At 35.3% G+C, this 16,327-nt stretch overlaps 1 protein-coding gene across 1 annotated transcript in view; it reads right to left on the bottom strand.

Moving 5' to 3' along the window:
- Nucleotides 1–221: 221 nt before the first annotated feature.
- Nucleotides 222–16,327, bottom strand: part of ABCB7 (ATP binding cassette subfamily B member 7) — a gene marked incomplete at its 5' end in the record, with an annotated part of 47,524 nt that continues 31,418 nt past the window's right edge. Inside the window, 6 exons of the mRNA XM_043459715.1 lie at nucleotides 222–390; nucleotides 9,178–9,281; nucleotides 11,412–11,583; nucleotides 14,399–14,528; nucleotides 14,683–14,846; nucleotides 15,408–15,565. Coding sequence (XP_043315650.1) covers nucleotides 250–390; nucleotides 9,178–9,281; nucleotides 11,412–11,583; nucleotides 14,399–14,528; nucleotides 14,683–14,846; nucleotides 15,408–15,565 — 869 coding nt within the window. The remainder of the gene's footprint in view (nucleotides 391–9,177; nucleotides 9,282–11,411; nucleotides 11,584–14,398; nucleotides 14,529–14,682; nucleotides 14,847–15,407; nucleotides 15,566–16,327) is intronic.

Genomic DNA, 16,327 nt, shown 5'->3' with positions numbered 1-16,327 from the left:
TGTTCTGCAAGTAAAACTTAAGTATTAACAAATGTGATAAATAAAAATTCTCTGCATGTCTCAGCAAAAAAAAAAAAAGAGTGAATTAATACATTTTATTCATTTTTGTAAGTGGCACAGGTTGTTCCTATCAATGGAGATAAAGATGGAATCCTATCAGGATACAATCTTATTCAAAGAACACAAATTCTAAAAATTTCTTTAGAAACAATGTAAGTTGCTTGTGTTTGCAACAATTTCTAATATACTTCAAACATTAAACTTTAAAGTTAAATGTCTTACCTGGTTCAAGACAATAATTTCATCTGCATCAACCACTGTTGACAATCTGTGTGCAATGAAAATAGAAGTTCTATGTTTCACTGCATCCCTCATGGCACCAAGAATAGTCTGCAAGTTTGACAACAAGAACAGTAAGGGGGGGAGATTTATCTATTAGGTAAATGTAAATTAAAATAACCATATATTTCTTAAAAGAACATATAAAATGCCAGTTAATTTTGTTATATAAACTTTATACCACTACCAAATATTGTACCCAATCTAATAGTTATGAACAAGAGAACAAATCAATCAAAGAGAGAAGGCAAACACGACCACATTATCATGGAAGAAGCTAGCTTTAAGATAGGCAACCACTTCTTTAAATTAGCTTTAAGGTGGATATTTCCCATACTTAAAAACAAACAAATAAAATGAATCCACTGATGGCAGGAGAATAGCTAGGTATGATGTTTATCTGGCCAAAGAGAGCAAAAACAAAATAAGTAGGCAACCAAATGATATGATGCAGAGAAATTAAAAAAAATCAAGAAAAGATAGAAGACACAAAGAGCACAGGAGCGTTTGCTTTTCCTTAGTTCTAACTCAGAGGACAGAAAGATTGACAAGGACAACTGTTCACGTTTAACTTGAAGAAACTTCTTTTTCAGAAGTATTCTGACTTCTTGAGGTATTCTGGAAAATACACTTTTTTTGCTTACTGTCTATAAAATATAAGAGAGGGCTTCCCTGGTGGCTCAGTGGTAAAGAATCCACCTGCAAGGTAGGAGACGCAGGTTTGACACCTGGGTTGGCACAATTCCTTGGAGAAGTAAATTGTAACCCACTCCAGAATTCTTGCCTGGGAAATTCCTTGGACAGAACAGCCTAGTGGGCTATAGTCCATGGGGTCACAAAAGAGACATGACTTAGCCACTAAACAAAAATAACAAAAAAGTAAGGCAGCTGTATATATATTCAGCTATACTTGGAAACCTGGGTCTAAGTACAATTAGCTAGATGGAAATAGCAATGTGGGGGATGGGGATAGGACCAATGTCTTCCTATAGGTATATCTAATCACTGTATTTATTAAAGGAATAAAAATACCTGAGTAGATGGTTACCCAGGAAAAGAAGACCTTAAACTTTACTATGGCAGACTGAAAATCAAGTGCAGACTGAAAATCTAAGAAAAACTATGATGCTTGAGGCATCATATCTTACACTCAAAAACTTAAACTGCCATCCTAATGATAGTCTGGACCTTTTTAAAAGGTCAATTCAGACTTACTAAATCTTCTGATAACTCATTCCCTCAGCAGGGGACTCTTTTCTGCTGGCAATTAATGGATTATGCTCCTTGAGATAGTAAAGGTATGTGCCTCAAATAATGACTGTTGTGGGGACTCCAAATTTGCAATACATGTGGATGACACATTTTTAGATTTAAAGTTCTTGTAAGCAGATTCCTAGTCTGCTTGTGAATGGGGTCTAATGCAGCTTAAGGTTCTCTTTAAATATAACAAATTGTCAGATTAGCTTAAGATGGCAGAGTAGAAAGACATGAGCTCACTCTTACATAAACACCAAAATCACAACCAACTACTGAACAACCAAAGGCAAAAAAAAAAAAAAAAAAAAGCTTGAACCTAGCAAAAAAGATACCCTACATCCAAAGGCAAAGAAGACACAACAAGATGGTAGGAGGGGCACAACATGATAAAAATTATACCACAGAAGTTCTTCCACAGGAGTGAAAGTCCTAAGTTTCACATCAGGCTTCCCAGCCTAGTTCCAAAGAGATGGGGAAAGCAGAAATGCCACTCTTGGAGGACAGACACAAGGTTGTGTGTGCACCAGGACCCAGGATAAAAAAGCAGTGACTTCATAAGATACTATGCAAGACCTATCTGCTAATACTAGAGGGTCTCCTGCAGAGGCAGGTGGCAGCTGTGGTTCACTATGGGGATAAAGACACTGGCAGTGGCGTATCTGTGGAGTACTCATTGATGTGAGGCTACCAGGAAGCCACCATTAACCCCACCCCACCACAGACAAGTGGCTTCAAGTCTCCACGAGCATGGCCCTGCCCACCAGAAGGACAAGACCCAGATCCACTCACCACAGAGCAGGAACCAGTCCCTCCCATCAGGAAGCCTACACAAACTCCTTAGACAGCCGCATCCACCAGAGAGCAGACAGCAGAAGCAAGATGAACTACAATCCTGCAGCTGGCAGAATAGAAACTATAATCACAGAAAGTTGGATAAAATGAGATGGCAGAGGAATATGTCCTAGATGAGAGAACAAGATAAAACCCCAGAAGAAAACTAAGTGGAGATAGACACCTATTAGAAAAATAACTCAGAAATGATAGTGAAGATGATCCAAGATCCTGAGAAGAAAAAAGACCAAAGATCGAGAAAATGCAAGAAAGGTTTAATAGAGACCTAAAGGAACTAAAGAACAGAGATGGATAATACAATAACTAAAATGAAAAATACATTGGAAAGAATCAACAGCAGAATAACTGAGGCAGAAGAAGAGATAAGTGACCAGAAAGACAGAATGGTAGAAATCACAGAATAAAGAAAAAAAAAGAAAGAAAGAAAAGAAGTCAGTCTAACAGACTTCTGGGCCAATATTAAACATAACAACATTCACATTATAGGAGTCCCAGAAGGACAAGAGAGAAAAAGGACGCGAGAAAACATTCTGAAGAGACAATAGCTGAGAACTTCCCTGACATGGGAAAGGAAACAGTCATCCATGTCCAGGAAGCACAGGGAGTCCCAGGCAGGATAAACCAAGGAGGGATATACCAAGACACATAGTATTCAACTTGACAAAAATTAAAGACAAAAAAATACTAAAAGCAACAAAGGAAAAACAACAAATAACACACAAGGGAACTCTTTAAGGTTATCAGCTTATTTCTCAACAGAAACTCTGCAGGTCAGAAGGGATTGGCACAATATATTTAAAGCAATGAAAGGGAATAACCTACAACCAAGAATACTCTACCCAGCAAGGTTCTCATTCACATTTGATGGAGAAATCAAAAGCTTTGCAGAAAAGTTAAAGCTAAGAGAATTCAATATCACTAGACTGACTTTGCAACAATTACTTGTTACTTCTCTAAGCAGGAAAGAAATGGCCACAAATAGAAACAGGAAAATTATGAATGGAAAAACTCACTGGTAAAGGCAAATATACATTAAAGGAAGGAAACAATCTACACAAAAATATGATATCAAAGCCAGCAACTGTGAGGAGAGGAGAGCACAAATGCAGGGTATTGGGAACAAATGAGAAAATAAAAGACCCGCAACTTAAAAAACAATCTTGCTAATATAAAGACTGCTTTATCAAAACTGGGCTTCCCTGGTGGCGCAGCAATAAAGAATCCATCTGCAATGCAGGAGACACAAGAGACTCGGGCTCAATCCCTGGGTTGCAAAGATCCCCTAGAGAAGGAAATGGCAACCCACTCCAGTATTTCTGCCTGGAGAATCCCATGGACAGAGGAGTCTAGTGGGCAATGGTCCATGGGATCACAAAAAGTTGGATATGACTGAAGTAACTGAGCATGACACATACCAAAACCTCATGGTAACTGCATACCACAAATCTAAAATATTAACAGATACACATACAAAAAAAAAGGAATCCAAACACAACACTAAAGTTAGTCATCAATTCACAAGAGAACAAAAGAGGAAGAAGAGAAAAAATGACCTACAAAAAAAAATACGAAACAATCAAAACAGTGAACAAATGGCAATAAGGATATATATATATATATATATATATATATATATATATATATATACACATTGATAATTACCTCAAATATGAATGGATTAAATGCTCCAACCAAAAGACATAGACTGGCTGAATAGACACAAAAATAAGACCACTCTATATGCTGTTTATGAGAGACCAATTTTAGACCTAGGAACACATATGGACTGAAAGTGAGGGGATGGAAAAAGGTATTCCACGCAAATAAAAATCAAAAGATGGAGTAGCCATACTCCTATGAGAAGAAGCAGACTGTAAAATAAAGACTGTTACAAGAGACAAAGAAGGACACTACATAGTGATTAAGGAATCAATCCAAGAAGAATATATAATTATAATAAATGTATATGCATCCAATATAGGAGCACCACAATACATAAGGCAAACACTAAGAGCCATAAAAAGGACAAATCAACAGTAACACAATAATAGTGGGGGGACTTTAACACCCCACTCTCTTCAGTGGACAGAACATCCAGACAGAAAATTAATAAGAAAATACAAGCTTCAAGACAGACTTAACTGAGATTTACATGACATTCTATCTGAAAGCAGCAGCAAATACTTTCTTCTTAAGTGCACAAGGAACATTCTTCAGGATAGATCACATTTTGTGCCACAAATCAAGCCTCAGTAAATTTAAGAAAACTGAAATCATATCAAGCATCTTTTCTGGTCACACTACGAGATTAGAAATCAATTACAAAAAGAAAAAAAAAAACTGTAAAAAACACCCAGAGGCTAAAATATATGTTACTAAATAACCAAGATGTCACTGAAGAAATCAAAAAGGAAACCAAACAATATCTAGAAACAAATGACAATGAAGACATGATGACCCAAAACCTTTGGGATACAGCAAAAGCAGTTCAGAGAGAGAAGTTTACACAGCAATTCAATCCTACCTCAAGACACAAGAAAAATATCAAATAAACAACCTAACCTTATACCTAAAGCAACTAGAGAAAGAAGAACAAAAAACTCTTAAGTAGTAGAAGGAAAGAAATCATAAAGATCAGAGCAGAAATAAATGAAATAGAAATGAAGAAAACAGTAACAAAGATCAATGAAACCAAAAGTTAGCTCTTTGAGTAGATCAACAAAATTGATAAACCTTTAGCCAGACTCATCAGGAAAAAAAGGAGAAGATTAGAATCAATAACATTAGAAATGAAAAAGAAGTTACAACACTACAGAAACACAAAGGATCATAAGAAACTACTACAAGCAACTATATGCCAATAAAATGGACAACATGGAAGAAATGGACAAATTCTTAGAAAAGTATAACCTTCCAAGACTGAACCAGGAAAAATAGAAAATATGAAAAGACCAATCACAAGCACTGAAATTTAAACTGTGATTAAATATTCCAACAAACAAAAGCCCAGGGCCAGATAGCTTCACAGGCGAATTCTATCAAATATTTAGAGAAAACCTAATGTCAATCCTTTTCAAAATCTTTCAAAAAATTGCAGAGGGAGGAATACCCCCAAGCTCATTCTACAAGGCACCATCATCCTGATACCAAAACCAGACAAACACATCACAAAAAAAGAAAATTACAGGCCAATATAACTGATGAAAATACATCCATAAATTCCCAACAAAATACTAGCAAACCTAATCCAACAACATATTGAAAGACTCATATAACATGATCAAGTTGAATTTATCTCAGTGATTTAAGGATTCTTCAATATATGCAAATCAATCACTGTGATAAGCCATATTAACCAACTGAAGAATAAAAACCATATGGTCATCTCAATAGATGCAGATAAAGATTTTCACAAAATTCAACACCCATTTATGATTAAAAAAAAACTCTCCAGAAAATGAGCATAAAGGGAACAAAACCTCAACACAATAAATATGACAAACCCAGAGCAAACATCATTCTCAATGGTGAAAAACTGAAAGCATTTCTGTTAAGATTAGAAACAAGACAAAGGTGCCCACATTCACCATTATTATTCAATAATTACTGAATTATTCCATTATTTGGAAGTCCAAACCATGGCAATCAGAGAAGAAAAATAAAAGGAATCCAAATGGGAAAAGAAGTAAAACTGTCACTGTTTGCAGATAACATGATTCTATACATTGAAAATCCTAAAGATGCAATCAGAAAACTACTAGAGCTAATCAATGAATTTAGTCAAGTTGCAGGATACAGAAATCTCTTGCATTCCCATATACTAACAACGAAAGATCAGAAAAAGAAATTAAGGTGACAATCCCATTTACCACTGCAAAAAAAAGAATACCTAGGAATAAACATACCTAAGAAGGCAAAAGACCTATATGCAGAAAACTATAATGATGAAGGAAATCAAAGATGACAAAAACAGATGGAGAGATATCAAGTTCTTGGATTGAAAGAATATTTTCAAAATGATTATACTACCCAAGGAAATCTAGAGATTCAGTGCAAGCCCTATGAAATTATCAATGGCATTTTTCATAGAATTAGACAAAAAAAATCTTAAAATTTGTATGGAGCCACAAAAAACCCTGAATAGACTAAGCTAACTTGATAAAGAAAAACGGAGGTGGAGGAACTGGGCTCCCTGGCTTCAGACTATACTACAAAGCTACAGTCATCAAAACAGTTATGGTACTGGCACAAAAACAGAAATATAGACCAATGGAATAAGACAGAGAACCCATAGATAAACCCATGCATCTATGGGTACCTTATTTTTGACAAAGGAGGCAAGAATATACAATGGAGCAAAGATAGCCTCTTCATTAAGTGGTGCTGGGAAAATTGGACAGCTATATGTAAAAAAAATGAAATTAGAACATTCTTTAACACCACACATAAAAATAAACTCAAAATGGATTAAAGACCCAAATTTAAGATCAGATACTATAAAACTCTTACAGGAAAACATAAGCAGAACATGCTTACACAAATTGCAGCAATCTCTCTTTTGATCCATCTCACAGAGTAATACAAATAAAAACAAAAGTAAATGAAACCTGACTAAACACAAAAGCTTTTGCACAACAAAGGAAACCATAAACAAAATGAAAAGACAACCCACAGAAGAGAGAAAATATTTGCAAATGATATTACTGACAAGGAATTAGTCTCCAAAATTTACAAACAGCTCATGAAGCTCAATATCAAAAACAAACAACTGAATCAAAAAATGGACAGAAGACATAGAGAAATTTCTACAAAGGAGACACACTGATGGCCAAGAGGCACATGAAAAGATGCTTGACATCACTAATTATGCAAATCAAAACTACAATGAGGTATCACCTCACAATAGTTAGAATGGCCATCATCAAAAAGTCTACAAACAATAAATGCTGGAGAGGGTGTGATGAAAGGAGAATTTTCCTACACTGCTGGTAGGAATGTAAAATGGTACAGCCACTATGGTTAACAGTATAGAGGTTCCCTCAAAGCCTAAAAACAGAGCTACAATATGATCCAGCCATCTCACTCCGTCCTATAATCTGGAAAATAAAATGGTTCAAAAGGATATATGCACCCCAGTGTTCATTATGGCACTGCTTACACAACAGTCATGGCCTGAAGCAGCCTAAATGTCTATTGACAGATGAATGGATAAAGAAGATATGGTATATGTACATAATGGAATATCATTCAGCCCCTAAAAAGAATGAAATAATGCCATTTTCAGCAACGTGGATGAACCTGAAGATTATCATACTAAGTGAAGTAAGTCAGAAAAAGATAAACATCATATGATATTTATATGCAGAATGGGGGTAGGGTTAGATTGGGAGTTTGGGATTGACATGTACACAATGCTATATTTAAAATAAAATGTCAGATGTCCCTGGTGGTACAGTAGATAGGAATTTGCCTGCCAATGCAGGAGACATTGGTTTGATCCCTGGTCCAGGAAGATTTCACATGCCATGGAGCAACTAAGCCTGTGCACTACAACTACTGAGCCTGCATGCCACAAGTACTGAGCTCTAGGGCCTGTGAGCCGCAATTACCGAGCCCATGTGTCTAGAGCCTATGCTCCACAATAAGAGAAGCCCAAGCACCACACTGAAGAGCAGCCCCTGCTTGCCACAACTAGTGAAAGCCTGCACATCACAACAAAGACCCAGTGCAACCAAAAATAATTTTTAGAAAAGTCATTCCATTAAAAAATATATAAATAAGATTTCAAATTTTTAAAATAAATAAATAGAACAAATCCTCGTGCTAAACAACTGACCTGGAAACTAAGTTGTTTTAAACATATGGTAGAACAACTAGTATCCCCCGAACCTTAACTCCATATGCAAATATCAATATATGTCATACATGTTGTGAAGCTGAATTCAGCCCTATCCTTCAACAACATGGTTTTACTATATATTCAAGTAAAATGTAGGTGAATGGAGGCAACTGACAAATTACATCACTCTTATCTTCAGTGCTTGGAGAAGGAAATGGCAACCCTCTCCAGTATTCTTCCCTGGGAAATCCCATGGACACAATCTTCAGTTCTAGATTAAGGGGATTCATTTATGATATTATGACTGCCGTCAAGTCTTTAGTTTAATACAAAAATGTCATGAAGTCTACCGTGGTTTCTGGGTAGTACCATGACATCAATTTCATAACATCTTAGAGCTTCACAATACTTGTTGTAAAATGAACATAAATTGATACCAGCACTGTAGCACAATACTTGTTGTAAAATGAACATAAATTGATATCAGCACTGTAGCCTGTGTGTGCCAAGTTTGCACCTTAGTGAGCTGCTCCATGATAAGTGAAAGTTTTTCTGGTATGTACTGTGTCAGAACCATTTACATGACTTGTTTCAATGTGTGATATGTGGCAGATTAGGTGATTCCCAGAGCTTTGCAAGATGCAAGCATTATACAATAAGAACAAAAGGTGCCACATAGTTTCAAAAGGAGATGTATTTGCAAACAGACTTAAAATATGTGATAATCTGGCATTCTTACTATCAACACTTCCTTTATCAGAGAAAAGGGCTAAGCACCTCCTTTTGAAGCTCATTCAAAAAGCGAAAGAATGTAGCTACTTACTGAAATTTCCCTGGAAAAAAGTTAAGCAATGAGAATTGAAGAGTTTTATGTTTTCACCATCATTTACCTCTTCAGTAATTGAATCTAATGATGAAGTAGCTTCATCATACAGAATGACTGGGGGGTTCTTCAAAATGGCTCTTGCAATTGCTACTCTTTGCTTTTCTCCTCCTGGTAAAGAAAATTTTAACAGAGTATAACATAAAGACATATTTTATATTTCTAGTATTTTTCCATTAATCATAACCACCAAGTAATACCTTCAATATTTACTTTTACTCTTGATTATTCATTTTACTCATTTTTAAGAGTCTATGTTCATATATAATATCCCTTGACAAACTATATTCCCTGGAACATTAATGTAATTCTGGATTCTGACTTCATGGCAGGCAAAAAGAACAAAGAGGGGAGGTGACAATTTCGATTCTAGAATTACTTCTCTCACCAAAAATATGCTCATGACATACATTATTTTATATGTACTTTATATTACTTCCCAATGAACAGTGACTTCAGATAGAAAAATTCCAATATGACAGAATCCACAAAGCCAAAAACAAATTCAATATATGAAGTCTGGAAACCTGAAGACATGAAACTATGAATATCTAAATTTAATTCTTAATATAACAAAGTACCATTCATCCAGTATTCTGAAAGACTTTTTTTTTTTTACAGAAAGCTATTATTTTCACAGCACTCTTTCAATGTTAAGGCTGTATCCTAGGACCTCTTATTTCACCTTAGTTCTTTGCTATAGGGCTCTAGCACAGCAGAATTTTAAAACAGAAAGAATACAGAGGCCCAGAAAAGTTAAGTGATTTGCTCGAGGTCACAGAGCAAGTTCTGGCAGAATCTGAACAAGACTCGACTAATTCCCAGTCCAATGCTTTTTCTTTCACAATGTACGAACCCACAATTACTCCTAAATATACTCTAAAGAAAATAAAGAAACATTTCTTTCTTCATTGGGACTCTCATAGGTCTAAGGCCATCAGTCTTACATAAAACTTTGGTTGGAAGTATAAAAGATTCCCTGGTGGCTCAGACAGTAAAGAATTTGCCTGCAATGCAGGAGACCAGGGTTCGATCCCTGAGTCAGAAGATCCCCTGGAGAAGTGAATGGCTGCCCACTCCAGTATTCTTGCAAGCTGCTTGCACACAGAATGTACCTAGTCAATGTTGTGATGCCAGTTTATCATGAGAAATAAGATTCATTAAAATTTATGTGGATATTTTTCATTCTCTTTTTCTTACCCTCATCCCTAATCTATAAAGCCCCTCCCCGAAACTAAGCTAGAATGAAGAGTAAATGCAAAGAGTGTAGCATGTTTATATGAGTTACATTAATACTTTCAGGCACTAGATATTATCATACTTTCAGAATTCAAATAATTCAGGGCAAAGAAACATTTTTATGAATCCTCAAGAAAATTCATTTTAGGATAATCCATTATAAAACTTAATAATCATCTCATAATTAAACACTTAAAATGAAGAAGCCCTAAAATTTACTTGGTCACTGAACCAACAAAGACAGGAAAATGAAGCTGGCTATAAGGAAGGATACCAAGTATAAGGAAGTCTAAAGTATCAAAAATATCCCATAATAATCTAAGAAATTATGAGGAGATACACTGTGCTATGCTTAGTTGCTCAGTTGTGTCCGACTCTTTGCAACCCCATGGGCTGTAGCATGCCAGGCTCCTCTGTCCATGGGGGTTCTCCTTGCAAGAATACTGGAGTGGGTTGCCATGCCCTCCTCCATGATCTTCCCAACTCAGGGATCAAATCCAGGTCTCCCACATTGCAGGTGGATTCTTTACCATCTTAGCCACCAGGGAAGCCCATGAACACTGGAGTGGGCAAGGAATTGAACTGGGGTCTCCTGCATTGCAGGAAGATTCTTTACCAGCTGAGCTATGAGAAGATACACTATTTACTATCAAATTACTTGTCTCTACTCTTCTTTCCAATGTGAATAATGATCTTGGCTTTCCTTTAAGATAATAAGTTAACACTGATCTCACCATGTATCAGTAACTTACTATTAAGCACTTACAGTGTTTGCAGCTGTGAGTGAAAAAAAAAGAGACCTGCATGATTTTGTAACAGTTACTTCTAGCATGTTGAACTGTTTATTTACAGTGATAGACAGGAAACTGGGAACCTTGCCAAAAGAGACTAGATAAGCATTAGGTTTGTACTCTGTCATTACATTTTCTAGTAAATGGTTCTGACAAATTAAAGTTTGAAGGGTGAATATAAGTGGGGGCCAGGTCTAAAATCTTTGATTACCTGAAAGCTTGAGTCCTCGTTCCCCTACTTGAGTGTCATATCCATGTGGCATCCGAAGAATTGCATCATGGAGTCCAGCTAATTTTGCCACTGCATATACTTCCTCGGGTGAAGCACTGATGTTTCCATATAAGAGGTTGTAGTAAATGGTATTATGGAAGAGGACAGCATCCTGGACCAGATTTATATATATACACACATAGATACGCATGTTTCATATTTTTAAAATTCAAATAATAGTAAAGACATAAAGAGTAAAAATGTGATAAAAGGGGTCTTTTATTAATATCATCCCTCATGCCCGCTCCACTTCCCTTCCCAGAGCTAATCACCATGAACCATTTGTTGTGTATCATTCCAAATTTTTCTGATACATTTATATGCTTAAACATACACCTTTTTTCCCCCAACAAAAGTGGGGCCATACTGTATAAGTTGTTTTTTTCACTTAACACATTCTGGGGATTGTTCATGTCAATAACAGAAACATACCTCATTCTTTTTAACAGTTCTGTGATACTAAGGATGTATCATATTTATCTTATCCATTCCTATACTGATGGATATTAGTTAAAACTTTTGCTACTATAAACAATATTGAAATAAAATATCATTGTATAATGACTTATACATACCCATGCATTTCTATAAGAAGGATTCCTAGAAGCAGACTGATGGGTTACAAGCATACATTTACCCTTGGATAGTATGGCCCAACTGTCTTCCAAAAACGCTCCAACAGCATATACTCCAACCAACAATGTATGAGGGTGCCAGGTCCCCATATCCTCAACAACCCTGGATATTAAGTTTTCATTGTTGCTACTTTTATGGGTAAAATGTGGTTTTTGTTTAAATTGGCATTTCTCTTATTACTAATGGAATTGAATATATTTTCATATATTAATATCTCAGAAGCTTTTCAATTGGATTTAAAGCACAGAAAGCAAAGAATTTATGCATTATAGATATTTGGGGGGAGAAAGTTCACTGCAAGCATTCATTTGATATTTCAATTTATTCTGACATGGCACACTAAAGCTAATTTACTTAATGCGAGTATCTACCTCCCACTTTTCTTTAAGTATCCAATGGTTGTAAGGCAACAGTTAGTAAGATGAAACAAAATGATTCTATTGATTAACTTTAACCAATACACTCAATTAAGATCTTCTTTAATATCATAATCAGCCCTAGAGTTACATATATTATTTCAAATCATATTTTAATAACTTTTACACCTACTACTAATATAAACTTTTCTTGTATGGAGGTGGTAGTTCAATCCAATGAGTTTAAAGTTCTGCAAAGAGAAAATACTTATTTTTAAATATTCTCTATTTAGAAAAAAAATGCTAACTGGAAATGTTAAAAATACAAAATGTATGGTAAAATAAAAGTTAATTAAACAGTATATAATCCCACCAACCAGCAATAACTACTATTAACATGTTGGTGTATTTTCTCCAATTTTTTTCTGTTACACGTATTTATTTAATATTATAAAATGGAGATATTACATCTTGTTTGGAAATTCTTTTTCAACAAACTTTGTATCTGAGTATTTTTCCATGATACTCAATACTCTTTACAAACATGATATTTATATTGTTCCTAATTTCTGCTATTATAAACAAACTATAATGAACAGCTTAGCATATAAAAATCTGTTCACTTCTCTGTTTATTTCCTTACTAAAACTTCCTAGAGACAGAATTACTGTAATAAAGACTAAATATTTTTCAGACTCTTGTTATATACTGCCAATTTGCTCATCAGGAAAGCTGTATGCTTCCTCCAGCAAGAGACTGGCCATTTCACATAGCCTTACCCAAACTAGACATCATGAATTTTTAAATCTTTAACGGTCTGATAGGTGAAAAGTGGTATACCACTGCTGATTTAATTACTAAGATTTCTAATGAGGATGAGCATCTTTTCTTTCATTTATTGACCATGTATATTTTTCCTTAGTGAATAAAATGCTTTATATTTCAAAATAATTCAACATATAGTCTACAAATCACCTAAATCAAAATCACCTAGGAGGCATATTCGCAAATGCAGGTTTCTGAAGCTCACACTGCCCTCATAAACAGTGTGAGAAAGGGAGTTGGAATTTCAATAATCTCCCTAGGTGACTCATGCACTCCAAATTTGGGATTCTCAGTGAAAGGGAGGACAGGGCAGAGTGGCATGCGTCAGATCACTTGAGGACCTTTTACTAGCTACATAATATGGACAAAGAAGCCTGGCAGGCTACAGTCCATGGGGTCGCAAAGAGTTGAACATGACTTAGCAACTTAACCACCTATGCTACAACTAAGTCCCAGGTCTTTCTATTGGCTTTCAGCATCAGAAAAGCTTACAACCTATAGGCTATCTCCTTATCTTCTCAGAGCTTACTCTGAACTTGTTTCCCGCTACAGTCACTCAGCAAATACTTGTTAAATGCTCACTATGGGTCAGGCACTGTGCTTGGTACTTGGGGACAAGGCATACCAACTTGAAGTTGGCAGCCAAATTGTTTTATAATTTTTATAGATTTACTATGTCAAAAACTGCTCAAATAATAGTTTTCATTTACTGAACAGTTATGTGAGGGACATTGTACTTGGTGCTTTACACATATATCTCTAATCCATATTAATTCTGTCCTATAAGAAAAATGATATCTTTATTTTACAGATGAGGAAACTGAGGCCCACAACTATACAACATATAAGGGTTAAAGCTGGGCTTAGAATCCAGTTCTGACTCCAGTCTGAGTTCTTTCCTTAGTTTTCTTCCTAAGGCTTAAAAAAAATCTTCCCATCATGAAGATTTTTAAATTCATGTTTTTTGGTAACAGAATATGGCCTGTAGGGCCTAACGCTTCCAACTTAAATTAACATATACTGACTCCTTGGATCCAAATTATTCTAGTAAAAGATCCAGCAACCCAACAAATTTTCCCCCAAATAGGTTTTTTTCCTTTTTTTAAATACCTGAGGTACCACTCCCACTGCCCTCCGAAGGCTTTCCAGGCTCACATCTTGTATATTTTGACCAGCAAGGTAAATGTTACCCTTTTGAGGCTCATAGAAGCGAAACAATAGCCTCACTATTGTGCTTTTCCTGAAATGGAAAACAAGGAAAGGTTATATAGCTCCAACTGGCATTAAGGAACCCCTATTTTAAACTACAGTAATCATTTTATTATGACAAAGAAAAAATATTACATTGGGAATCATCAATGATGCAAAATTTTATAAACAACTAAATTACCCACCCTGACCCACTACCTCCTACAATAGCCACTTTCTTTCCTGCAGGGACTTCAAAAGATATTCCATTAAGGACTTTCTGCCCCTCAATGTATTCAAAATGCACATTATCAAAGGCCACCGTAGCTGTCTGTGGTGTGATCTGAAGGGGAGATGCCATCGCTTTGTCCTAGCAGGGAAGAAAAAAAAAAGCCACTTTATACACCGCCTAGAGTATTGCTATGCAGATAATTTTCTAATTCACAGAGATAAAAAGGAAAATAATGGGAAAGGAGAAAGTTTATAAGTGGAGTTAGACCACTTCTATGCATGCTTTTAAAGATCTGTTTTTTCCCTCACTGCTAAGGCAAAAATCCTGAATGCTCTGATTTCTGATCAATTTGTTTTGGGGAGGAAGAGAGATGGTGGGCAGGGGAGAAAGGAGGTTGAGACTATAAGGAGAGGCAATAACATTTTGTATCATTATTAGCAAAAGTAAATCAAGTGCAAATACAAATAATTGAAGTTAACAAAGTTTAGTGTCTAGGTATAAAATTCTTTGCTAATGTTGTAAGGTTTCTAAACATAGAAGTAAAAGCTGTAACAGCCTTTTAATACACATTATAGTCCCAATTCCTGCAAAAGATAAGTTAGTTTGCTAACATGGTGATATAAGACTGTTATCCCAGAATAATACCATTATGGGATGATGCTTATATGCTTTAAAAAAGGTATTAAATACATTACTTACTTTAATTCGGGTGTCTACCTTGAGTAGAGTAAACAAGGTGTTCATATCTATAAGTGCTTGTCTAGTCTCTCTGTATACAGTTCCCAGAAAGTTAAGGGGTAATGAAAGCTGAAAAAGCAGTCCATTCACCATTACTAAATCTCCAACAGTAAGGGTACCTTAATATGCAGTTGGTAGAGAAAAAAAAATACTTTAGATGTCATGAACTTTCCAGTTTAAGATAAAGAAGTTTACAGTTTATTACTGTGGAATACAGTTCAAAACATACATAATCAGTAATGGTAAGGCTTACTCTAATTCCAAAGCATTTTAACCCATGATTTAGGAATATAGGGAACTAAATATGTGCTAAGTGGAATGGGAAAAGCCTACCCATACACTACATATGATATATAAGAAAAAAGAATGGTTTAAAAAAAACAGAAAGAATGGTTTAAAAATGCAGACTGAAATGGAAGGCTGAAAATCCTTCCATTCTTCCTAAGATACTAGCATAATATAAAGTAGGATTTTTTAAAAGTATAAATTAAAACATTGGAGCAAATGGATATCATGATTGGGAATGATCAATCATATATTAAGGTCATAGTGAATGAAAGAATCCTAACTGAGCAGGCAAGTTACAGAAAAGAGGCAGGGATATTATTTATTTTTGAAATGTTTTACAAATGAACAGCCAATAGATAAAAGCGTTACTAGTAATTTTTTTATAAGACTTTTCACACTTTAGTCCTTTGGACTAAACACTAATTACACTTCTTTCCAGGTCCACAAGAGAAATTAGAAATATTAGATACTAAAAAGTATATTACTCCTAAAAGAATCAGATTGAAGCCCCACAAACAGCAATCCCAATCAATGAGAAAATCAGTGCTAAATTTGTAGCATTAAACAAAAGAAAACAACATACCATCAAGAAA

This window comes from Cervus canadensis, chromosome X (assembly GCF_019320065.1).
Source record: "Cervus canadensis isolate Bull #8, Minnesota chromosome X, ASM1932006v1, whole genome shotgun sequence".
NCBI lineage: Eukaryota > Metazoa > Chordata > Mammalia > Artiodactyla > Cervidae > Cervus > Cervus canadensis.
Note: the sequence above shows the minus strand (reverse complement) of the source record. Positions and strands in the feature narration are given on the sequence as shown.